General features: G+C 47.7%; 1 protein-coding gene across 1 annotated transcript in view; it reads right to left on the bottom strand.

Annotated features, from left to right (window-relative positions):
* Positions 1–1,905: 1,905 nt before the first annotated feature.
* Positions 1,906–26,197, bottom strand: part of SLC43A2 (solute carrier family 43 member 2) — a 28,958-nt gene continuing 4,666 nt past the window's right edge. The window contains exons 3-14 of the mRNA XM_027725878.2: positions 21,658–21,847; positions 20,596–20,651; positions 19,793–19,869; positions 13,244–13,336; positions 12,434–12,567; positions 11,795–11,997; positions 10,933–11,076; positions 7,247–7,385; positions 6,675–6,807; positions 5,675–5,748; positions 3,828–3,951; positions 1,906–3,003 (exon numbers count right to left, since the gene is read on the bottom strand). Coding sequence (XP_027581679.1) covers positions 2,842–3,003; positions 3,828–3,951; positions 5,675–5,748; positions 6,675–6,807; positions 7,247–7,385; positions 10,933–11,076; positions 11,795–11,997; positions 12,434–12,567; positions 13,244–13,336; positions 19,793–19,869; positions 20,596–20,651; positions 21,658–21,847 — 1,529 coding nt within the window. The 3' untranslated portion in view covers positions 1,906–2,841. The remainder of the gene's footprint in view (positions 3,004–3,827; positions 3,952–5,674; positions 5,749–6,674; positions 6,808–7,246; positions 7,386–10,932; positions 11,077–11,794; positions 11,998–12,433; positions 12,568–13,243; positions 13,337–19,792; positions 19,870–20,595; positions 20,652–21,657; positions 21,848–26,197) is intronic.

Genomic DNA, 26,197 nt, shown 5'->3' on the forward strand with positions numbered 1-26,197 from the left:
TTGCAAGGCCTGAGAAGGTGACACCACTTGTCTGTTCAACTTTGAATAGCTAAAACTCCCCTGTGTACCCACTAGGACTGCAACTCCAAGGCATGAGCTCTGCTCCTCACAGCTGACCAGCAGCTTCTAAACACCATGCCACATCAGCAGAGACACTAAAAGTCACATATCCACCGTTTTTTCAAATGAAACTGGATTTGAAGGTATTCCTAATAAAGGGCAGGGACCGGGAACTGCAGTAGGGAGGTAGATGGCAGAAATAAAGGGGTGTTCTTTGAAGTATGTGCAGCTAAACTAAAAGGCAGCAGCAACTCCACTGTGACTTCATGAAAATATGCCACTCTATATTCCACTATTTTGCAGAGACATTTATAACAGGAATTCAAGTGACATAAGAGTGGAAGCAATCACATTCAATGTTCTGAAACAGAGGTGGAAGTAATGCTGACTTAGCACACTGACACCCTCCAGCAGCTTCTCTGCTTTAGGACACTGAGACTGTGGATGGTGGCTCAGACACTCACCTGTCTGAGCTATTCCTAAAAAAAGGTACTTAATCTGTCATTCTCGTGTCACAAATACCTTGAAGCAAGAGTAGGACTCTTCTCAAAATATTTAGAAGTATTGTAATATTGAATGCAGAAACCTGCAGAAAGCCCTCTGGAAACCTAGGCAGGTGGGTCTCTGAACATGTACGCCGGGTGAACAGGAAAATTAACCAAAACTCAGCCTCCTTAATTATTGCTCGACACAAAAGAAAGAAAAGCTGGGAAGATCACTGAATCAACACCAAAAGACAAAAAGTTCCAGAAGAGTAAAGCGTTGACAGCAGGCAATAAGGCTGTCTTGGAACAAACACATTTAATAAAGGCAACACATTAAGAAAAAAAAAAAATAATTCACAAATGTGTCAAATGCTCAAGTGGCGAGTCCTTTCGAAACGAGTGGCTGAAGACCGAAAGGTACCGTGGAGCAGCATCGGAACTGCTCGCAGGAGCAGTGACTCGAGATGGCGCTGCCGTCCCACCGAGCTGCCGCGTCATCCTGCGCTGGCAAAGGGCTCCAGCCGTCCTGCCCAGGCTCTGTGCACGCTTGCTCTTTAGGAAAGGTGAAGCCCTGGCTGGGCTGAGCATCTGCAGGCTTTGAACCGTCGGAGAAGGAGTTAACACCCGGTTTCCAGGTAATTTCTCTCAGGAAGGTCTGAGCGTGGTGTTGTTTCTAATCCTCCGCTTAGCTGAGTCTTGTACTTTTCCAACCGGACAGAGAAGCTGAATGACTTACCCCCTGCCAGGCTTTGCAGTAAAACACCACCACATCTTCATAATAATTTTGTTTCTGCCCCAACCTTTCTGCAGCCACCAGCTCAGCTCAGTGTGCCTGCTGGGGATGCTCATCCTCACCCCTGCACAGTCCTGCTCCGAGCAGTGAACACTGTCCTACAGTGTTAACACAAGTCACAAGGCTACAGGGCCTGAGCTACTGACCTCAGCAAGGAGGTTAAGGGCAGAAAAGTCTGCTTTAGACAAGACCTCTATAAAAATAAGCAGGTTAAAAATTCCCTTTGTATTCCCTCCCTAGTGAACAGGCCTGGGGCACCTTTACCCATGCATATTGCTCTGACAGTCAGCTTCACCATACAATCAATCACCACGTGCTCTGTCCAGACAGAGCATCAAAAAGGCTCCTAGTACAGCCAAACTGGCAGCATTTTGGTCAGTCACACTAACCTGGTGACTATTGTCAGAGCAATGTAAATAAGCTATGGCTAAAGGAAAAATTACATCACCACATCACCCTGCCCTGTCCACAGGATCCAGTTACCAGGCACAAAGGAGTGTTCTGCATTCTTGATTCTTTTCACCAGCTCACAACACGTGAACACCAAGGTATCTGGAGCCCCAGAACTCAGCTTCAAGAAGTTTCTCCACTTTACTAAATACACATTGCTGCTCCCCTCCCAGGGTCATGTCGAAGGGAAGAAGAGGCAAAAGGCAACAAGTCTCAAAAGCACTTCATCTGTAAACAAGATCCAATTCCTATCTCAAGGGTTCCAGGACTGCAGACAGTTTAAAACACATACAGGTGGTTTGTGAACCAGGAAGAGGAAGAATTCCAGGCCTCTGAAGGCTTGGTCTAGGACCAGCAGTCCACTATAGGCTCTTCATTTCTTTATGGAAGGCAGATCCATTGCTCACAGTCTGTGTCGTTTGCAGTAATAAAAGGTTTGGGAGCTGTCAGTGCTAGCAGCCAACATTTAGCAACACAGTGAAGCTGTGCTCATACACATAGGAATAAAATCCCCTTCCCTGCCTCAGAAACAGTCTAGGGTACGTCTGAATAGACAGTAAAACCACCGGGTCCAGCTACACATCAAGCAGAAAGACCATTACGAAGCCTCAGGAAGGGAGGAGAGTGCAGCTTGCATCTGAGACTGTCAGCCGAGGCTGGGGGAAGAGGGGGAGAAAAAAGACTTCACTGCGTTACATTTGCAAACTCAAACTATGGTCTGTCTTCCCTCTTCTCCCATCCCTCTATTCCTTCTCTCCCCAATCTCCTATGCAAACTCTCTGCTGCTGGAGAGCGTGATCAGGGGATAATTTAAGACACAATATCTGTGTGGCCTTTAAAAAAAGAAAAAGTGTCCCGTGTTTTGGAGTAAGGAGTAGGAAGTCTCCTCCTGCCATATATCTGAGGAAATCTCAGTCATGATGTCCGGCCCTCACTCCAGTGGTGAGCAAAGACTGGCAGAGCCAGGGGAGGAAAATCCTGGCTTACACCACAGGTAGAACCCACGGATGTGGTAGGAACCTGTACAGGGGAGGTTGTATGTGAAGCACCAGTTTAAACAAAGGCTTCCTCAGTGGGAGTGCCATTGATTTTGAAGAAAAGTTTGGCATCTTCCATCTTCTGCTTTTTTTCTCTCTCTAGCCTGCGTCTGTAGCAGACCAGGTAGATAGGAAGGCAGAAACCCAGGAGGCTCATGACAAGCAAGCCAACATTCACCTGCAGGAAAAAAAGCAAACCAAAATTAGGCAGGCAAGGGAGGACGACAGCTCAGTCACGCATCCTGCAGTGTCAGAACCCAGCCCACGTCACTCAGCTGTGGGCAAACCAGGACACGCCCTGCTCAGTGTATTGGCAACATCCTCCACTGTTTTTATATTTACACTCCTGTGCCCAGAGCACCATGTGTACAAGCTACACACTGTAAGAGTTTGTTGCTCAGGATTATGGCTGTGGGAGTCTCATTCTACAGAAAAAGCTGCAGCTCTTTCACACCAAGTTGGCTGATTGAAGAGCAACAGGCTGCTGGCGTGGGCACATGTAGCCTAGAGACCAGAACTCTCCACCCGTGTCATTATTTTATTGAGCTGCCCAGACTCTCAGCAAGACACTACATTACCCCTACCCCTCAACAGCCATTTGGCTTTTTGGACATTAGCATCAGCAATCCAAAATTTACTGGTAAATGGAGCTAAGAGCTCTTAAGGGTCAGAGTATTTCTATCGTATTTTGAGGTCTCCTCACAGTCACTCACTTTGACCTGACAGATTTTGACTCACTGAATAAACTGTTAGTGGAAAGCATTCCCTTTCCCCCTTTCCATAAATCAGCGTAAGGGTTAATGGCTTTCCCTCTCAGTGAGTCATTACTCACACAGAGAAGGGTCTCCTGGACAGCACCAAGGTAACAGCAGATTAAGGGACAGGTAAAAGTCCAGCTGTTTTTTAACCTTGGTTCATGCACAGGAGTCCTTTTGTTTTTCAAGAAACGAGCCAAAAACCATCTTAACCACCCAAGCTTTCACATGAAATTTAAGAACTTGCCCAGAGGGGGTCTCCTTTCAAAGGTCCTGTCAGTGCCATGAAGAGAGGCTGCTGCAGAAGGGCGAAGAGGGCACTGATCAACGACTGCAACCCTGTCAAGCTGCCAAACTGAGTAGAGGGGTATCTGTCAACAAAGAGAGCAAGAGCATTATAATATGTCACCTTGACTGTTCACATCACCCAGATCAGATTACACTCCCAGTCAACTAACAGAGACTAATTTATAGAGACTAACTTGAGAGCATGGTCAAGACAGTCATAATGTGCAGGACTTCTCTCTCCTGGACTTATCCAGGTATAGCTACCTTTTTACAGGGTATTTGGCTATACCCGATGGTGGCCCTGGTGCCAAGGCTGGAGCCTTCCTCTCCAGACTGTTCTCATCCTAAGCTCTCAAACTTTAATATAAAATCCAGAACTTGTTTTGTTTTGCAGCTGTACTGTAGGCAGGTGGAAGTGCTTATACAACTACTGTTCCTATTGCACAGGGAGCAGAGTGTTGATATTTATAAGCTGAACGCAGGGCCTCTTTATCCAGATGACACCATTTGTGGCTGAGCAATTGTTTTTATCTGGTTACAACAATTTGCTCCCTTTGGAAGTGAGTGAAACCTGCACAACAGGTATGTGTTTTCCTTTTTAGAGGACAAGTCTGATCCTATGTCAAACTAAATAACACTGTTGACTGAATTGATGAATATCAGATAATACTAATGGAAAAACAAATTTCAGAAACCATCTTTCTCTTTCCATGACTGAGCAGTGTTTAAAAAGGGTCAGGTTAAACTAAGCTTGGGAGGACAGAAAGAAGTGGGTCAAAACCTTCAAATATTGAAATAAGTCACATTCAAAGCAAAAATACCTCACTCCAGGAAGTTCCAGAGAGTTGCAATGGCCAAACAGGATTAGTTTACAAGCAAGCTGATATGTACAGCAACATACATTTATTTACCTTGCCCAAGACAAAATCTTTCACTTCTAGCTGCCAGGAAACCAAAAGTTTATGCATTTTTGAAGCAGAGTCTTAGATGGGTTTTCTAGTCTGGATTCCCCAGACACTGGGACCAAAACCTTTGACAGAAGGAGTCTGTGGAGTTGTGGAGTCTCCATCCATAGAGATTCAAAACACAACCGGGTGCAATCCTGGGCAACCTGCTCTAGCTGACTTTGCTCAAGCATGAGAGATGAACTAGACGGTCTCAAGAGGTCCCTTCCCACCTCAACGATTCTGTGATTCCCTGAAAGAGAACATCTCCTTTCTGTTCCTCTGTCCCAACAGCTCAGGACAGAGGGGCAGATCTGTTTTCAAAACCAAACACATTGCTTAACAAGGAAGAGAGTATTTACACTCAGCTATCGATAATTTTGATAAGGTGGAAACAGGATGGATGATCTGTCCTGGGAAAGGGAGGAGGCATCACTAATGCTATCTTGAGCAATGCTTTACCAGTGTAACTTCAGAGCAGAGCAGCGGCGATGTTTTCAGTTACGTTAATGTTTTACCCAGGCACATGCACACATCTGCTCATTGTAAGACAAAAACAGCCTTGAGCTTTTACTATATAACCTTAGTGTCAATACCATAGTCTCACCTGAGGCCCACACAGAGCTGTGCCTGTCTCACTGCAGTAGCTATGCCAAAGGGACTGGCTGTTGCTAAACAAGGAAGGCACCAGCTGGGACTTCAGACTAGTTACTGTCATGTCTAGTGGTGACTGTGGAAACAAGTTGCATCATTTTTCCCCTCTGACCACGAAGACTTCCTGATCTGCCTCTCACCTGGACAGCCTATCATCCCAAAACAGTTTATCTGGCCAGCCACATTTGATAGGTAACCAGAGACTTACACAGCAGCATAAAGGCCTCCCACAGCTGAGTGGATGAATCCTCTCACAATTGTGTGCAAAATGAACGAAAGAATCTGAAAAGAGAAGCAGAAAAAACCATCACATTCGAGATACCACCCAGGCGTGCCAGACCCCAACACACAACCACTCCTAAAAGCTGTTCTTTCTAGTACAAAGGTGGGATTGGATAACCCAGAACCAAAACCCAAAATATCACCACAAGGGAAGAAATCTGCACTTGTCTCAAGGCACTGCTTTTCCTTTCTTTGCAGAGGCCCCTGAGGTTAACCACACACAAGACCTCTCTCATTTGCAGATGGCACTGCTGCAAGGATGTGTCCCCAGCAACCTGTGACCAGGATCACAAGTGGTTTTTCATGGCGACCAATTTAGTTAATTTTCCACAAGTTATTGCGGACAACACGCGAGTAGGAGCAAATTACATCTGTTTGCCTATATCATCAAGGCACGCTTAAGTATAGCATAAAATCACTAAACTCCTCTGCCAAAAATAGGTGGTGCCACAAAATAAATATTTTAACAGGTTTACAATCCCACATGTACCATTGGGCACAGCATTTGACGCAGAAATAACCTGCTGTATATAACCCTGTGCTGTGCTTCTTGCAGCAAATTTTCCAACTGTCAGCAGCTTAAATCAAGCCCAGGTTAAACACACAGGCACTGCTGAAGAGGATCTTGGTAGGAAAGTATTTGTTGTTACATAGCTCAGCTGCAGAAGCTTCTAAGTGTGAATAAATTCTGGATCAAATCTGACATTTTAACTAGAGCTGCTTCTTTTGGTTCTCTCAAGGGTATGTAAACTGCATGGTACTATTTGCTTCAACTCCTGGGGTTCCCAAGCAGTACAGAAGTTTCCCAGCAGTGCCAGAAAGCCCTCCTGCCACTAGCACGTTCTCCTGGCACTGTCCTGCCCGTTATTTTGCCCAGCCCCACTCTGCCAGCCCCTCCAGCACCCCCATCCATTCCACTCATTCACCTGCAACGGTAGGTTAGGAATAAGACAGGTGATTCCAAATCCAACCAGCAGGAAATTCGTGAATACAAAGGCATTGGTGGCATTGGTGATTTTCTGGATCTGACGATCACGCTTTTTCTTTTTCTTGTCACTTCTGGAAGGACAGCAAAACCTGTGTTACAAAAGCACTTTCAGCAGCAACTGGAACTCACAGCAAGATTCTCCACATATCACATCAACTCTATCTAAACCAGCTTGGCTAGAGGTCTGCCTATGGAGGTGGCTGGGATCTCCATCAGTAGAAGCTGAGGAACATCTGGGTACTTATTTCAGTGCTGTTACTATTACTCTTAGGCTAGGAGGGAGATCTGAGCCTCTCCTGCTACAATTTAAATTCGCTCTTCTTGACTGATCTTAGCAGACACGGAAGATAGTTTGCTCCTTTCCTCTGCAATTATCAAGTCTTCCTTCAGGCTTTCTTTTCTATACTGAAGAGCCAATATTCTTTTCAGTCTTTCATCACAAAACACATAATGCAGAGCGGGGGGGGCCTGCTACGTGGCTGCATGTCCCGTGTGGCGCACACTACGCACTGCTCAGCGTTGCTCTCCTCATTCTCTTCTGAGCCATCATCACATTCTTTCATTCTCCAATCCATGATGCACCCAATCACAGGCGCTGTCAGCAAGCACAGTAGTTGCAATACCCCAAAAATGGAAGTGTAGAGAGCCACTGCAGGGAAAAAAACAAAATTAAAAATAATTATTAGTCCAAGCGATACCGTAGCAGCAATAGGAAAAAAAAAAAGAACAAAAAAGTCCTGCTCTTCTCCATTGATCACCTCTCTGTTGAAGAACCCAGACCCCCTGGACTCACAGGCTGACAGGCAGAGCTCAAGGAGCTGGGACACCAAAGCCCACTCCATCAATTGGCCTCCCAGAGATTTGACATACTGGGCACATTTCCTTCAGCCTTTCTGATCCTGCACTAGTATTCCCTGAGCAGCAGCAGCAGCTCAACAGCGGGTAGGGCTTCAAAAGTGGGACACAGCAACTTCTTAGTGCCAGGGAGATTTATTCTGGCTAGGACAGACAGGAAAAGTTCTCACAAGCTGTATGTGTTGCACAGCCAGACCTGCCTTAGTCATCTCCTCTCCTGCCTTGCTGGGAGCTGCAGTTACATCCCCTCCAGCTGGGAAGCTCCAGCAAGGACAATCAGGCTGGGAAGGTGAGGACTAACCCATTTTGTGCTGAATGGACAAGTATGGAGGGAGGAGGAGGGGAGATTAGCAGCAAAAAACCCACAGCATTTGAGAGCAATCATGAAAAACTCAAACTGATGAAATTTCCCACACGCTAAAGACAAGAGAAGTGTCTCCATTGTTTGCTAAGGGAAAGCTGATGCCAGCAGACTTAGAAGAACTGTCCCCTCCTGTTACTGAGCAGTTCCCCCACCCTGCAATGCTTTTTCCACTTCCTCTCAGCAGCCCATGTGATGATTTAGGCATCGCACAGAAGGGCTGGTGAGTCATGGTGTGCCACAGCTCTGAAATAAGGATGTAGTTCTGAAACTGCCCCTCTCAGCACAGAGCACAAGTAACAGCACTGCAAGCAAAACAACTAAACTAAATTTTAGTTTGTCCCTCCCAAAGCATTTCTAGGTCTGGCCAAAGCAGTATAGCCAGGATTTACATCCAAATCAACTTAGTAATGGAGACAAGTTCCCAACAAGCCTTTCTTTCCTATCCAGTTGTAGCAAACCTCAGCAGGGCACCTGATGATACTTTCCTGGCTCTGGTTGCTGGCAAAAGAACCAAGAGGAACTTCCAACTCCAGTCTCCAAACTAACCCCTGTTACTCCCACAAAGGCAAACCCTGAAGTGACCCCACATCCCCTCTCATTATAGCAACTGCTGCAGCCAAGACAAACGGGTGGCATCACCCTCTGTGAACACTCCAGGAGCTGGTTTACTGTTGTCTGGTTATTTTTTAACAGAAGGTAAGAAGCAAGCCACTCTGTCATGTTTTGCCTCTTCTTGCTCTTCTGAACACTTAATCTTGGGCTCTAAACATCAAGTGCAAAGGCCAACTTGAATTAGGGAATGAAATTTATGGGGTCAGCAAGAGAAGAGAATGAAAGGCAGTAGCTACTACAAAACAGGGCCTCCTCAACTTATTGATCATCTTAAAAGAACATTCTTTCCTGAGGAGAAAAAGCCAGAACAATACCTATCAAATACCACCACAAGCAGACATGGCAGAAGTGGAAGGCTGGACAGAGCTTCTATCCCGGCAAAGGGAGCACACAAGGGCACAATCCTTAACATCTAATGTTCTACACATCTTGTCCTCAAAACTATCCTAAGCAATCACCTCATACAGCTGAGTTTTTCCAGCCCTGATTCTAACCAAGGTCTCCCAGTATCACCACACTTGAAACCAAGGTGACAATTTATGAAAAGCGCAGCCAGATTTCAAGACACAACAGGTCTACTCTCTCCTGCCTTCCCACAACACAATTAGGCAGTCATTTACAGAGCTACTGAACCCTCAGCTTCTTCCTCACCTTCTGAGGGTTTTCAGAAGCTAAGCAGCCACAGGCTGACTGCTCTCTCCACTTCTAGGTTTCATGACAGGTCTAAGTCACCATAATCTGCACAGGAAGAACTTTCACAGCTTTTCAGAACTGTGCCTCGCTGCAACTTAAAGGCATTGCTACCTATCTGCATGATTTCCCCCACATCCTTCTCTCCTGTTCTGCTCCCAGGAACGCTGAAGTTTTCTTTGACCATAACACTTGCAGGATTTGACTCAACTCCCTCCTTCCCTTGCTCAGTGCTCCCGAGGGCGGCTGCAGGTGGAGGGAGCTCTCTCAGCACATCACACTCAAGTAAATAAATGTGAGAAGGACCAGGGAGATCATCCCATCCTCTCCTGATCCACACAGATTCCATTTCTAGGGAGCTGCACGCGCCTTGGAAGTGCTCTTGCAGCCTGACACTGCTGCGAGTAGACAATACCACTGTTTTGCTGATGCCATGGAAACACCAAGACAGCGACTGCACTGCATTGAGCCCAGGCTAATTCAGGGGGAGGAGGGGAAAAAAAAAAGGAAGAAATCTTAAAGGTGGCACAGAAAAAATGCAATATACTCAAGGGGCACAACCCCTGTTCTAGCACAGAGTTTGATCTAAACAGAATTGGCAGCTTATACAGTTAGTATTAATTCTAAAATTCCAAGGAGGGGAGGAGAGGAAAAAAAATGAAAGAGAAATAACTGGAGCAAGCCAGGGTAAAAATAAATAAATAAAAATAATAAAAAACCCCCAGTGTCAGAGTTACAAGGTAAGCAGAAAACTAAGCACCTTTGGGAAAGGTAGGCAGTGTGAAGTTTGTCCTGTTTACTGTTTAATGTCTAAATTGGCTCCCGAGCCAGGAGATAAAGAGCTGAATGCTGCAGGCTGTCAGAGGCTCAAGAAACAAAGCAATTCAGGGAATGCCAGGGCACTTGGAGTTTCCTGAGTTTCCTTCCCTCCCCCAAAGCTCACTCCTGTTTTCAGAGGAGTGCCTCTTGATTTATCAGCTCCGTGCAATCCAGATTGAACAAGTTCAAACTGGATCTTACTACAAAGGACAAAAACAACTTTAGGAAAAAAAAAAAAAAGTCTTAAGTCTTGTTTTGCAACCCTGGGTCTTTTGAACAACAGTAAACTAATGTACTCTTTCCTGTTTGCTCCATGTGCTGCATCAGAACTATAAATACAGACGAGTCCAGTGCAGGGAGCACCCCGAGCCTCCCCAGCACACACCAAGCTGCACAAAACAGCTCTGACTTCACTTCTCCCACCCCCAGCTGCTGGGCTGAGCCACCGAGTCCAACCATTAGTCATGAGAGTCAGCTGCTCTGCACTCTGTGCTTGCTTAGGGTAAGGAGAGCAAATACCTGATGAAATAGGTTTTCCAGTGAAAATAAAAATTATCACAGTCCACCCTGAGAGGCTGCTTTCAACAACCTACCCGGGGAAATAACATGGAGCAGTATTTGACAGACACAGGGCTAAAATTAGGTTGACATTCAAGTGTCTGCCTCGCTGCCCCTCTGTCCTGGGCTGGTTCCAGCCCTCGGCTGGACCCTCCCAGTAGCTGCCAGTGCACTCGGACACCACACACGGTGTATCTGCTGAGTAATCAGGTTCACTGGCCTCTTGTAAGGACCAAGCCTGGGGCAGCAACCAGTTCCAAGGAAGCAGATAAAGAAAGGTCTTCAGAGATCCCCCTACCTTGACTTGGGTCTCCAGACAGAAACTCGAGGATGGTGTTCATGGCTCCCATGTAGAAGATGAGCCGCAGCTGAGTGACACACATGGTGATAAGGCTGAGCAACAAGATAGGGCTGAAGACACTCTTCATGAAGGAGGGAGAAGCTGCAGAAGGAATAACAGAGTCTGAAGAAAGCAATATACCTCGGTAAACATTTACCATTTCAGAAGAGGCTTCCACCTCTGGCCTAGCAAGTCTTCTCCTCAATAGTCATTCCAGCACTGTGTGCCAGTGGCAGCTCCAAGAAGTTCATAGTTAACTACCTGGTAGCTTACAAACTTCCATAATGAAGAGCTGTGGATGCTTGGAGTTTGAGTGCCAGTAACTGGGGCAAGGAAGCAGGAAAGAAGACTTGCCTGATTCGGTGGATTGGAACAAAAGGAAACTTCAAACCATTTGCTTTCACCATCAAGGCCAGGTTGGACAGGACTTTGAGCAATCTGAGCTAGTAGGAGATGTTCCTACCCAGGGCAGGGGGATGGAATTAAATGATCTTTAAGGTTCCCTGAAAGTCATACCATTCTATGATGGCAACAGTCCACCTAAGAGACAGCAGTGACCAACTGCCCTGTCCTCCTGCAGCCACACCCATTGCCATGGTGGTGTCCCCACCACTGGCTACTCCATATGTTGTATTTAGGCAGGGATACCAGGACAGGATTCCTTATATAACTGAACTCGTGTTTCCGTCAGGGTGGCTGGCACACGGCCCTGGCAACACCTGGATCACGTATCACTCTTACAAACAGGTCTGGAGCAGAGCAGAGAGGCCAATGGGCTTGTGCCAGCACAAGCATCCCTGGGGCACTGAGGGAACCACACCTGCACTGTCAGGCTGGCACTTCACTTCCAGGTCCACTGTAGACAGGCAGAGCTTGTTGTTCTCTTGCAAGGCTGCCGGCTCCTTGGGGCCCTTCATGGAGCTCCCCACGCTGAGACGGCGCCCCACAGTCGTCACTTGCTTGTAAAACTGCTTCCCGGTGATCTTGTGGTCAAATCCCAGCCAGCTGAACTTTATTTTCACCCTGTTGGGTAGCAAAGGGCATGAGAGCTGCAACACAGGGTGAGGAACCTGAGGCAGCAAAGTTGCAAGAGTCAGAAAGGCTGTTTGTGGATTTAAGGCACTAGTTTCCATCTACAAACCCACACATGGTTTGGATCCAGAGCACATAGAGATACTTTCCCCAGGCCAATTTGGCACAGGTCAATGTAGGAATGCTTATGACTATGGACAGATTATTTTTCCATAATTCCTATGCTTTGGAAAGTTCCACTTTCCACTGGTATTCACCAATAAAGACATAATGGTAATGGCAGACATAAATCCTCAGCCTAAGAGGTGGCAGCAATAAACAACATGCAAGGGAGTTCCCTGTCCTCTCCTCCAAGTTCTTTGTGCCAGCACTTTCTAGAGATTTAAGAACAGGATTAGCCCTCAAGGCCAGGATAGAGGGAACTTACGAATAGTCCATGTCTTCTGGTCCTGGGAAAGGCTCCAGGGGCCAGTTGAAGAAACAGTTGAGGAAAACAAGTCCTGCACAGCTTGCCCAGACGAGCAGAATAAGGATGAAGGAGACCCCAAAGTCGTATATAACCTGGAAATCACAAGGGAAAGTGGTTTTGGCTATAAGAGTAGAAAGATCCTTCAATATTCTTTGAATGAGGTCTGAGAGGAACCGGTGGGAAAGAACATACTACATTTAAAATGGGTTAAACTCAGGTGGTAACAAAAAAAACAGTTTTGTGACAAGAACCTTCTTCCTGGAAAGCCATCAGGAACTTCCCTGCACACCTGAGATTGGTTTACCTTTATATATCCCCCTTATGCTAACCCTGCAATCAAACATCTCTGGTTCAGAACCAGTAGTGATCTATCCAGGCAGCTCAGGTGACTGTCTCTTGTCTTCTCAGTGCCATTTGCTAGCAATAAATTATCTTCAAAGCCAACCATTGGTGACAATCACAGAGGTTAAGTGTACATATGTGGATTTAAAAAAATACATATACATGGCTCGGAGATTGAAAAATTTAAGATCTTTTTTTAAGAAACTTGTTACTTCAACTTAGCACTTTTTAAATTTTCCTATTTGCTGCATTCTCGAGGTAGTCACTTGGGAAGCCTTTAATACAGACAGGAACTGAATCTTGCAAATGCACATCTCTAAAAAAGTGCTTTAGCAAACAGTCCCTCTTTCTTGCCACATTATTGCTAAATGGTGCAAGACGCCAGCACACCACCCCCAGTCACGAGTCTTGATCCCATGGCCTCACCTTGATTCCTGGAAAAGTCACAGCAGAGGAAGCATAGGAGCCAATCATCAGAGCAATGAACGTGGAACGAAGGTCACCAAACATGTTGGGCAGCTGGGGAAAGAAAAAATCGGTTGAAACAGGTTGGTGCCAAGGGAACGAGGCTTTCTTGGGACAATATCGGCATTTAGGATTAAGGCTCCTGGATACCAGAATGTGAAGCAGCCAGTTTTACTCAGGAATGACTTAGCTCTTTAGGATATTACTCTGCAGGTTGCACTGGTGTCTCCAGTGACAGGGAATGTCTATAATCCAAGATTTATGTACTCAGTGACACTGCTTCTTTCCAGACTGACAGCATAGTTTGCATTGGTCACCTTTAGCACAGGAACGTGTGCTCCAGCTCTTGCACTTTCTTTAAGAGCTCCTTACCCAAAGTCTGCAGCCACCACCTCTTCTCCTCTCCAAAAAACCCGAGCCCAAGTTCTCTGTGCATCGCCCTCTTTTTAAGTCAAAAGTTGTTAGACACAGCCCCTGATTGCCACAGTCTAACACACCCTGCAACACCTTGAACTGCCAGGTTTGTTTATGCACCTGGGGTCAGCATCCAAATCTTTCCAGCAGACCAGAAAGTTCCTGTTATAACAAGAAGGAACAGAGACAAACACAAACGGTGCTGCTGTTTGCATTTCCATTTCCAGCTATCTCCATGGCTCCTTCTGTGAGAGCAGACTCTACCTAAAGCTGATAATTTCTGCATCATTTGGATGGCTCAGATGCCCAAGCACCCTATATTGGAGCTAGGTGCAGGAAAGCAATCACAAACACTAGATATCCAAGGATTTATTGCTCAGCACAGCTACACAGCTGCTGCACTCTGTAGCAAGCAACAGCACCTCATGTTGCCATTCCTGCCACCCGCCCCACTTCACTGCCTGGGCTCCCATCAGGTGTGTTGGCATTGCTGGGAGCAGACCAGGCTGGTTCTGCAAGGATCTGTTGGGAAAGCAGACAGATTCTTGGTAGGGACAGCTAGAAGCAGCTCACAGCAGCCACTTCTGCCACCTCAACAGGAAAAATCACTCCCAGGCTGGTTCACCAGCCCCTGCTTCCACTCAGGACCCAAAAGCAAAGTGAAAAAGGCAGAAAGAGCTGGGAGACCTTCCCACCTCTTTTCAAAGGAGGAACTCCCTGTTTTCCTAAACAATCAGCCATGAGAAAGTTTCCATCACTCACCAATGATGCCCTGGAAACTGAAAATTACAGGGAGAAGCTTTGAAGTTGTTGGGCTACAGAGAACTCGGCTGATACCTCCTGAATCTGGTCAACAGGCAGAGATTCTGCTGCAGGCAGGCAGATTTCCCTCCCACCTCCTTTTTTTGGGTCACTTACTCCCCAAATTCACTTGAGCATCATTACCCATCAGCCTCAGAGGACCTCAAAGCAGGGCACTGCAGATGCCTTCTAGGACTGAAAGCACAACCAGCATTTTATCTGTGTAAAGAGGCCACTGCACAGAACAATTCAGAGAACATGAGACCGAGCCTGAGCAAGCAAATGCTGCCATCACATTCCCCTTCCACCGCTGAAAAACAAATCCATCTTTCCCAGGAGCAGCATATAAGGCAAGCAAATCTGGCTTGTGTCACGGCAGGAGCGGCGTGTTTACAACGCAAGTATTCCTGTGCAGGCACACTCCAGGATCCATCTGGCTGTTTATCATCCCTGTGTCCCACTGCAGAGCTTCCTATGCACTGCAGCCTCCAGGTCCTCAGATAACCCCGGCCAGGGAGCAGCAGGAATGCTGTGCCGGTGAACCCCGGGCAGAAAACGCTGCACTGCTCTGCAGAGGATCCCCACACCCATCCCAGATCCCCGCATGCGGGAGAGCTGCCAACAGGCTGCTCTCGGGAGCTGCAGGCAGGAAACGGCAAAGGATCCAAAGGTCTGTTACCAGGCTCGAAAAAATCTCTCCTTGGAAGCAGTGGCCTAAATACACACCCCAGGGAACAGCATCTGCAGAGGATACGGCGTCTGCAGGCTGCAGAAAGGCTGGTCGCTGTCACTGGGCTGGGCATTCGCTTCACCTCGAACACCCCACACCTAAAACGATCTCCAGAAATGACAACAAGCAGCTGCTCCTGCTGGGGAGCTCGGGGCAGGGCAAGGGCTCCACAAACACAGCTGCTTCTTGGCTCGGGGTGGTTCTCCCCAGAGACCCAAAACACCACAAAAAGCCCTTTTCATACAGCAGACAAGCAATTCCCAGGTGGATCCTCCTGCTCTGAGGGCTACTGGAGACACAGAACAGGCAACTATGCCTGGGAAAACCCAAGTCTGCTTCTGCCTTGACGGGGACAGAAGTCCTAGAAAGGCTAAAGATTTCCTAAAATCCAATTTGGCACCAAGCAAGCAGCTAGACTTAAGAAAAAAAACAACAAAAAAAACAAACCAAAAAACCAGAAGAGATTTAAGGTCTTATCCAACCCTATCAAAACAGAAACTGCAAACACTGAGCACTTGGAAGGAAAGGAAATATGAGACTACCTGGAGGGGCAGAGAGGAGGTGAAGGGAAAAAGTAGTCCATACCCAGACAGAAAACCTCTCAGACTGTGAATGCCAGCACTGGCAGGGCCTGGGCAGGTCTCAGCTAAAGACCAGCTACTAAAATAACACACAGTATTTACCAAGTCATTTTTCATGCTGTCTTTATAGTAGCAAGCACTGGAAAAAATGAACCACGGGGAAGAAAAAAAAACCCTACAAAAAACACAAGCCACAGAGAGCAAGTGGGTTCTTTGTTTTTCTGCCACCAAAAAGATCTGATCCTCATTCTGTCTTATCTCTGCAGAGTGACTCCTCCACTAAGTTCTGCCCATTCTGGTATGACAGCTCCAATTCTGCAAGACCTATGACGACAGAAACTCTTCAGCCTCCTGTTTAAAGGTCAGTAACACTCAATGTACTATTAACTTCATGTCCCGTCAGAAAGACACTAACTGAATGTTTCCATATGTAACTCTTCCTGGAATCCTTTATTGCAGGTGTGTAATTCTACACTGATAAATAATTTCCTCTTGCAGATTATTTTCTCATCTGCCCTATAGTGAGTTTGAGATCACCTTTTATAATTTTCTCAGCTTTTTCCTGGAGATAATCCATATGCAGAAGATACCACAGTAGTACTACCAAACCCAGTTTCCCTTCTCTTGCAAGGACTGTTTGAAAAACAGTGGAAGAAGTCAAGGGATTGAGAACCTGACTACTGGAGAATGGTATTTTTGTTCAATTAAACTTTGTTTTCCCTGTCGGGGGTGTATTTGGAAGTTATACAGACACTAAAAATATGTTCTCCAGGAAAGCTTCAAACTGCCTGCTTTGCTCAAAGCATATGGAAATTCTTGTTCCCATTCTCCAACAAACAAAAGCTCAGAGAGCCCTAAGTTTTCCTAATATTTCCAAGCAGATTCCCTATACAGAGATGTTCCCCCCGCCTTGATTATAGGGGGTTGTTTGTAGCAGAAAATAAAGAGCAAAGCAGCTGTAATTCTTTGAAAGGAAAACAGGACAGAGAACAATCTATAAAAGGCTCTTTGTGGTAATTTATCACACATGTTTATTTCTTTGCATGAAATAGCTGCGGAGCAGGACCAGCGCCAGATCCCTGTGTTGCTGTCAGAGCCACCAACACAGATCTGTTTCCATTTCCAATCTTCACTTATATTGGCTAAGACCAAGTCACGAGGCAGAAATCTCCCCTCTGCATTTTAACAACAGGCACAGTCTGACCTTGTTCCCAGAACTGGGAACTGCACCGTTTGCTCGCTCCCCCTCCTCCCCAAGCCACAGACAAGGCACCCAGAAACGGCAGCTTGTTTTGGCTCCACAGCCTGCCATGTGCTTTCATGATACCCTGGGGACTTGTCACTGAAAAAGGCTTTTAAACTCAAGAGGCAAAGCTTTGTGCAGTACTGTCCCAGGCTCTAATCCTCAGAGATCCCATTTATCTCTTGCAGAGGCACTGAGGATCCCAGTCTCCTGCCCTGCCACCAGATCACGCCACGCAGGCGGCCCAGGAGGTTCCAACCCCTGATGAAGCTCCCCGGGTGAGCACCCCAACCCCACACACTGCAGGGGCTCCCTTGTGGACACCCGGCCATGAAACAGCGACCGTAACCCACCCGGGGTGGCAGAAGATCAGCTCATGCACCACTGGGACTGACCCATTTCCTGGAGCACTTCAGGCCACTGGCAGCTGGCAGGGGAAGGGAGTCACCTTGCTGTGACTTGCACGTGTGTGCTTGGCAGCCAGGGCCTGTGTCAGCCAGAACGAGCTCCCTTGGCACCAGGAGCTGCTCAGGGCTCACCACCCTGGCAATGAACGTCCCTACAAAGGTCTCTGAGCCTCCCCCTTTCAGTGCTTACTCCAACCTCTCCTGGGCACAACGCAGGGCACAGTGTGTACGAGCCACGTCACCTGCAGCCAGCAAGCCGTGGAGCTGTCATCCCTATGGAATCATGGCATATGCTGAGTTAGAAGGGACACCCCAGCAATCCCACCATGTGCCTGAGAGCGTTGTCCAAATGCTCCTTGAGCTCTGTCAGGTTTGGTGCTGTGACCACTGCCCCGGGGAGCCTGTTCAGTGCCCAACCACCCTCTGGGTGCTTGATACCCAACCTAAACCTCCCAACTCAGCTTCATGCCATTCTCCCTTGTCACACTCCCTGTCTCTGTGGGCCACAGCTGGAAGGAGCCCACAAGGTATCACCGTGTCACCACAGAAGGTGGCTCTTGGCACACCAACTGTGAGCTCCCCAGCTTGCAGGCAGAACCACACAGTGATCTGCCAACAACCAAACTACAGCTGCTTCCAACCGTCACCAGCACAGCTACGCTGTGATGCAGGTGAAGAAGTGCTTCCCTCCCACTTTAGATTATTTTTAACCACGTTCACACGCCTCAGGTACCAAAATGCCTCTGTGCAGCTGTGCAGGGCGGCACGAGCAGCTACATCTGACTCTGGGTTGGAGAAGGCAGGCCTGAAGCCACCTCAGCTCTCTATAAAACACACTGATGTCTGGAGGGGGTGGGCTCCACCTGAGGCCTCCCTGTGTGATCTCACAGCATCACTACTTGCTTCAGACCTCCTCAAGGCTTGGATCTCTTCTGGGCAGGTCTGACCTTTTTCCTGCAGTTCCTCAGCACTGCGGAACTGGCTCACTAATGAGGGCACTAATAAGTGCCTTTGCTCACTTCTTCTGGTGCTAAAAGTACACACAGTACAGCACATCCAATATATTTCCTCCTTATCCTTGCCCTCACTCCCATCATCACCAGTGGTTCTAAAATAATCTGTGACCCCTTCATAATCACCCAGAGAGACAATAACCAACGCTGGCAGCAGCAGGGTGGGAATCCTCCCCTCTCCCACAGCAGTACTGATGTGCTCCTCTCTTCCTTGCTTTTATTTGAAGCGTGGCAGGATGACATTTGCCCCACAGTTCCTTGGGACCACAGTGAAGAACACCCCATACAAAGGAGAGAGCAACATCTGCACAGAGTTTTGAAAGCTTTGAATACACGAAGGCAACAGCAGCAGCAAAATCACAGTACACAGAGTGCTCTCGAAACCCAGCCTCTGCCAAATTTAGGTCTCAGGAGTTCAGCCAGTGTCTAAGCCTTGTTCAGCCAGTGCCTAAGCCCTATTAAATTAGTGGTAACTTTAATAGGAAGTTTTACTTCAACAGCAAAGTTCAAGGTAGCGCAGTCCACATCTGAAAGTTTTTGACCACAGCTCAAAAAACATCAGTGCTTCCCAGACTTGTTTTCTGGGCGACTTTCCACGCAGCCCTGTTTCAGCCATGCTGACAACAATCAGGGTAATGAGGCAGAAAATAAAGCAGTTATTTGGAGAATGATACTGCTTCTGCCTCCAGGCAAAAAGAACCCCAAAATGTAGAGATCCAGCTGACAGTTGTTGACCAAAGCTTTCCATACAATCCATAAACTAAACATATCCAAGAAGGCTGCACAGATGGAGCTGGACACATTCAACAATGGAGCATTTCTAAGGAAACCTGCAAAGGACTCTCACCCTTCTGAAAGCAAAAGCTTTTTGTGCTCAAGAACAACCATTCTCCTGAGGCAAGATGCAAACTGCACTTGCAGAAAGCTGGTCATACCCAGCTGCAAAGGGTTTGTGCCCTGCTGATTCCTCCTGCAGTATGTCAGTGCTAAATCCAGTGCAAACACATGTCCAGCCTCTGCCAAGTAGCTGAGCACTGCATGTACAGGCATATGACAGTGTGAGTCCTAGACAAAAACCACTTCCTTTTTACTCCCCAAGCTTCACCTGAGATACAAGAGGCAGGTGAAAAAACAGGACTGGGGAAAACAAGCCTTAGAATAACAACCTAGTTCTCAGTCCCAAGGGTGACTGACCCTTTGTACCAAACACAAACACGTGCTATTCAAGCCACGGGCAGAAGATCCACTTTGCTCTTTCCTGCCAGCCCAGCTCACAGCCACAGTAAGGGACAGAACAGTCAGGTAATAACTCTTCACTTACCGTGAGCGATGTGAAGGTCATGCACATCCCACCAAAGCCATTCAGAGCCAGTGCAATGAATATCAGCACAGACAGAGCTGCAACAATAAAAAACCTGCCCTTAGCTTTCACTAGGGTGGGGAGGGAAAGGAGAAAAGAGCCCTGAGGGCTTTGGCCCTGACACACAAAACCAGCGGATCAACACCCTCAGGACATGTCACGCTGTTCTTGACCCAGCACCCATCTCCCCAGCCACATAGACCAGGAAGGACAGGGCTTTCCTCCAAAACAGAGTTCAGGATGGGATCATCTTTCCCCAGAATGGAAGGGTTTCTTTTCTCTAAGGAAAAGAATTGCTGATTCAGCTTGTCTGATGGGTCTTAAAAGGAAGATTTACTTGAAAGAGCTGGATTCAAAGTGTCATGTCACTATCTGGTCTTGAGGAGCAAGCTCCATCTATCCCTGGCAAGAAAACAATCTACACATTGTGTGCTATTACCTATTTCCCAACCCTGAAAAAGCCATGAACTTGTTTGCAATTACTCCTTTACAGGACCTGTCCCTGCCCAACCACAAAGCTAAGAGACCTGGGTATCTCAGACATTTGGCCCTTGACTGTGCTCTCCACTTTAGTGTTGTGAAACATCAGCCCTCCCCAGAGCCACTTGGCTCCCTCAGGCTGGCAGAGGCTTGGCTCGTGTCCTCAGCAAGACCCTAGTGCAGCACTGGGGGTGTGACAGCCCGAGCACACTTGTCTGCTTCCCCAAAAACCCCAAGCCACAGCCCCAGAGTCCTCCCGGCTCAGCAGAGAGACACTGACTTACAGTCTGGGTTACTGGCACCGTACGCGATCAGCACACAGGACACAGCAAAGCAGGCACTGAAAGGGAACCAGACCCATGAGTTTCTCACAGACAGCCTTAAATGCAGTAAAATTCATCTGCCTCCTTCTCCTCAGCGCCTCGTTAAGCAAGCGCAGTGTAATTTCTGTGAGAGGGAGGGAAGCTGGCAATCTGGGAAGAAAAATCCAGGGAAATACCCAAACGTTACAGACAAACAAATATTACAGGCAAGCCTTGCACAAGGGCTGAGGCAGGAACCTTTCCTCCCAGTAATGACGCAGCTCTGCCTGGACTCAAATTCCCCGCAGAGCTTTGCCAGCCCTCACCCCGAGGTGACCAAAGACAGCAGCAGCCTTTGTCTTGAGCCCCAGCTGTGGTCACAGCACTCACAGCTCCTCTCTGGTAGGGTTTGAGTCAGAGACTTGCCCTGTTTTTCCCACTCTGCCTACAGACCAGTTTGGGTTCTGATCAAGTTCACTGCATTAAAATCGTGACAATTAAAACAGTGCTGGGGTCCACTGAGCCCAACAAGTCACTAATCCCTACATGCCATGATGGAAGCAGCTAAGACCTTGTTATTTAAGGCATAAAGCAACATACACCACATGGAAGAGAAGGGCCCTAGAAAAGGCAACAGGATCTGTTTGTTCCCAAGTTAACTCCCCAGCCTGCAAACAATGATGTAACATCTTGGTTTTGTGCCTCTCAGGACACAGCTCCCAGCTCAAGGAGAAAGCTCCCCTCCATGACTCACAAATGACTCTCCCTCCAGGCTCCATCTGGACGGGGATCACAGAGCAACACTGGAGAGCAGAAGTGTGGACATGGAGTTCCAGGCCCTTCCCTTATGGAGCAATTCACTGTGCTGGCTGAAAACATCCCAGCCCTGTGCACGGCCACCAGCTTCCAGCAGATCCCATCCCTCACACTCTTCCCAATGCTGCAGGGACACCACAACAGGCACAGCACCCAAACAGCACCCATCTGACCCAGACAAAGTGGGAATTCACCCCTCAGCCCACCCGGGGAGCCCAGGGCACCCACCTGCCAAGCAGCCGCAGCTTGCGAGGGCCGTACTTGTCCATGACAATTCCCAAGGGCAGCGTGATGGCACTGAGCAGGAAGGACCCGATGGTGAAGGCCAAGTTCAGCATTTCATCCTGGGCGTTGCAGGAAGGCCACTTGTGCTCTGAAGCTGTGCTGTTCTCGTGTTCAGAGCTGTTGTTGGTGTCCTCTATATGGGGTGAGAGAGGAATGTGCATTAGGATGGGGTCTGCAGCATTTCAGGAAGGAGGGAAGAGAAAAGCTCCGCACACGGGGTGGCACAACACGCTGGGCATACAGCCTCCACATTCCATCTTTTATTATAATCAGTGAGAAATGGAGAAGGAGAGCAGCAGAAGGACAAGGGAAACCTGAGCAGGAAAAGGATGCACAGGCTCCCAGGGGATAGGCATCCCATGCAGCAGCAGGATAAAAACCTAACGATGGAGATTCATTAATTTATTGAAACAACTATACAGCGAGGGCCTGGCAATTACAGGGGACTAAACCCAGCAGAACCTGAAGGGACTAACACAAAAATAGGTTCCTCCTAATTTACAGCTGTCATGTTCTCATCACAGATTTTTCCCTAACAAAACTAGTGACAGCTACAGTCAAATCAGTTATTTTGGTTCCAGACACTGGGCTGACAAGGCCTGGCACTGAGCAACAGCCTGCTCAAATGAATAGCTTCCTACCCTCACTGCAGGCATCAGGATGAGGAATGGCTTTGCAGTAGCCACCCTGCTTTGGCTGCCCTGGCTCTGAAAAATCCTTCCTGGATTTAACTACCCTGCTCCCAGGAGGGCTGGCAGCTCACCTGCCTTCTCCATTTGTTAAAGGATTGATGCATCTTTAACTCTTGCCCCATAATTAGCATTTTCTATTCTTTCAAAGCGGGTTTAGGTCGTACAGATCAATAATAACTCCAGCCTTCTGTTCTTGCCCTTACATGAGGAACTCTGCACGCAAACTCCCACGCTGAACAGAGCCCACGTTGTGTAACCGAGACAGAAACAGGACAGTTTAAAAAAAAAAAAAATGAAAGGAAAGAAGTTCCCTTTTACTGCCTCATGTCAACTCTTCTCCTGTTACATGCCTATCCCAAGGCTGCTTACAACTCCTTGAGTGAGTATGTGTGCCTTTAGACTCTCATCAACCCACAGCTCCAGTGCACTCCACCTCTCCTTCTCCCAACACTTATCTGACTCGTAAGTAACCTTTGCTGGTATGACAAAGCACTTGCTCTCTTGCTGCTGCAAGCCAGTGATATAAAATACTCTCCTCCATATTTAATAACTCGTCTGACAAAGTTCAATATTAAAGGAGGAATAGGGAGAGAAGTCACCTACATAACCATCAGCATGCAGTGAGACTAGAGATTCCCAGTGAGCCCTGGTTAGTTAGTTAATTAGCAGGAATCCCTCACGTACAAGTGATTTCAGATTCACTGCTTGGTGTGGCTCGTAGAGGAGATTCCCTTGGCTGCTCTTGCCCTCCCTCCATCTCTAGAGATCACACAGCCCCATCTTGCAACTCCTCCTGTTCTACCCAAGCCTCAGCACCACTACAGTTACTGGCTGCACCCTGCCTCTCCCAGCTGCCCAAAACCACCCTCCCAGCTTTGTGTCCACTGTAAACAAACCTCACTCCACCTTCCAGCCATCAGGTATCAGCAGGAATTCAGCTGATATCCAAGGCTTTTGAGCTGCCTGCAAACCTTCCTCTGTCCCCTCCCAGCACTCCAGGGAAGGCAGAGGCATTTCTCTCCGTGTACATTGTTCCCACCAACATCTTTGCTAAGATGGTCTCAAACTGCCTTCAGGCAGCAATGACTGTTCCTTCCCACTGCCATGTGCTCCTGGTTGATAATTTAATCTGTCCCTTCTCTTGCCCTGCTACTCGTGGATAGTCTGAGTAAGCAACAAATATCCCCAAAACACCACATGTCCCACCAGCAGCATCACTTTGGCAGGGAGGGCAGCACTGCAGCCTGAGGTTCCCAAGTCACATCCTTAGAAGTCTGTCCTGGACAGACTTGGGAGGCTCTCTGCAGTTTTCACGCTACATCTCAATCTTTTTCATCCATCTTTCCCTCACAGTCTCCTCTTGGTGTGGTCCAAGATCTTAAATACTGACTTGAGACAGCAGCTCTGTAAGGCAGGCACAGGCTCACAGCTTCACCCACAGCATCAAGGCTTTTTGGGCTCTCCACAAAGATAAATTCATAGGAAACAGATGTGGGTGAGAGGTTAAACTCGGGAAAACAAGGGGAGAGGGAGAATTGAGAAAGTAGTAGCAGTTTCTCTGTGTCAGCACTGTACAGAGATAGCTCAGCTGTGGAGTGGAAGAAGGGTGGAGGGCCATGAACAGTGCAGTGACCTTTTAACTCCTGGCTGCGTGTGTTAAAGCATCTGTAACCCTCCACATTAAAAGATCTCAAAACAGAAATATTCAGTATTTAAAGCTGGAGTATATGAATTCCTGAAAGTGTATTGCTGTGTACAGCAGTGACATGATCCCAAGGAGCTCCCACACACACCTGCAGACCCTCCAGTGACACTCACGGTGGGCACCAACACCAGGAGGTGAAGAGGGCACAGCTCAGAAACAGCAAGGAAACTTGGCCCTCTCCAAAGACTTGCTGCAGCCAGGAAGGCTTGGAATAGGGCACAAAACTCCAGTCCCTGCCTGTACCAACCACCTTGTTTACGGCTGCTCAGTGCCAGCTCCAAGGAGGGGCCAGGCAACAGTGCTATGTGGAAATACAAATTGTTTGTGAAAATAGAATCAGCCTCTGAGCAACAAGAGAAGATCCACTGAGGCGTAATGGAAATGATTCAAGCAGTCCTTGGCACCCTGACATGCTCTGATCCTTGGAGCCACCTCCATAAATAGAACATTTTGGAGGGGCTGCAGGTGTTTGCAGCACACACAAGGTCCAGCCAAGAGCTGTCTCTTCCAGCAGCACAGATTCAGGTGCCAGCAGGTCATCAGCACAGCAGAGTGAGTGACAGCACAGGACATGCAGGAGGAGTTTAATGGGCAGAGAACCTGCCTAACTACTCACCTACCTAAGGCACCTGGTTACAGCAAACAGCAGTTCCCTTCAATCACAGATCCTGTTCCAGATCAGTGCACGCCACACTCCTGGGGAAAGTCTCCTACGTGCCTGGCTCCCTCTGCAGCAGTGCTTTGGGGAAGGGCTGGCTCTGTGCCCACAGTGGTGCCCTCCCCAAATTCTCTTGCCAAGTCCACCTGCCAGGTCTGACAGGCAGGAGAGACACCCGGGCAAGGAGCAGCAGAGAGGCTGAGCACGCTCACCGCTGTCTCACCGACAAGCCAGAAGAAGCTGCAAGTCTTTACCAGCAATTACAAGAACATGCTGCCTATTTTTACAGCACTCCCCATACAAGCAGCAGGATTTCTACTGCCCAATTAGTAGTTCAAGTTACTATTTAAGGAATGACAGCTTAGGTGAGAACAAGGCTGCCTCGGTAATCATTTATGTCAAGATCATCGCTGAGATTTGTTCAGGCTGGAACATTTAAAGTCACCCTTTCTCCCAAATTAGGTGCTGTAGGTTCCATGAGAGGGTCAATCATTAACTACTCTTTACTGACCTCTTCAAATCTCAGGCACACACACCACATTACCAGAGGAACAAGTCTGGCTTTTTCAGGAGCGACTGCCATCTCGGATGGCAGAGAGGAGGTTTCCTTTCATCTTGTTTCATGGATCAGACTGTGCCAAGCAGGGAAGACACCCCCAGCCACCCTGGCAATAGCTCTGTGGAACCAAGCTTGCACACCCTCACTTTCCTCCTCTTTTTTTATATTAAAAAAAAAAAAAAAAGAAAGAAAAAAAAGGAGGGAAAAAGAGAGAAATTGGGGCCAAAGAACTGGGAGTACTGGTTAAAAAAAAAATATCACCATGAAAGACATGTGCAAACAACTGATCTGCAGTCTGCCCACATAAGAACATGTTTTGTCTTTTCAGGATGGTGTCATACTTCTGGGAACTGGGAGGAGATGTTCTTGCTTTCTACTGCAAATGCAATTTATTCGGGTTTCCCTGTCCCTCCACTTGCACTTCCAGGACTCTGGGCACCCAGCTGAAAACCCCACAGAGCCAAGGCACAACCTCCAGTCAAACTCCCTTCCTTCCCCAGCTGTGGTTTCCTCTTTGCAGCACCTTCCCCTGCAGCTCCCCCGGCAGCTGCTGATCGGCACAGTGTGTTTCCTGTACAAATTGAACATTTACCACGTTTTCTCTCTTCCTGTTTACGGGGTCACCTGTGCAGCCTTTCCACAAAGCGTTGCTGTATCTTCTCAGCTTGGAAGGGACCTTCAGACTGCAAATTCCCCATCACAGATTCCAAATAAGAGGAAAGAACTGCAAGGCAGCACCTTCCCCCTATGCCTGTGTTAAAGCTCGTTAACTTGCCATAAGTGAATTAGCTTATCATCCCTTTGGTATTCTGCAGCCCTGTCTTAGAGGAAAGCCCTCTGTGCCCCTTATCTCTGCTCTTTGTGAGCAG

Source organism: Pipra filicauda, unplaced genomic scaffold (assembly GCF_003945595.2).
Source record: "Pipra filicauda isolate LSUMZ 115617 unplaced genomic scaffold, ASM394559v2 scaffold71_size5581439_pilon, whole genome shotgun sequence".
In the NCBI taxonomy this organism is placed as follows: domain Eukaryota; kingdom Metazoa; phylum Chordata; class Aves; order Passeriformes; family Pipridae; genus Pipra; species Pipra filicauda.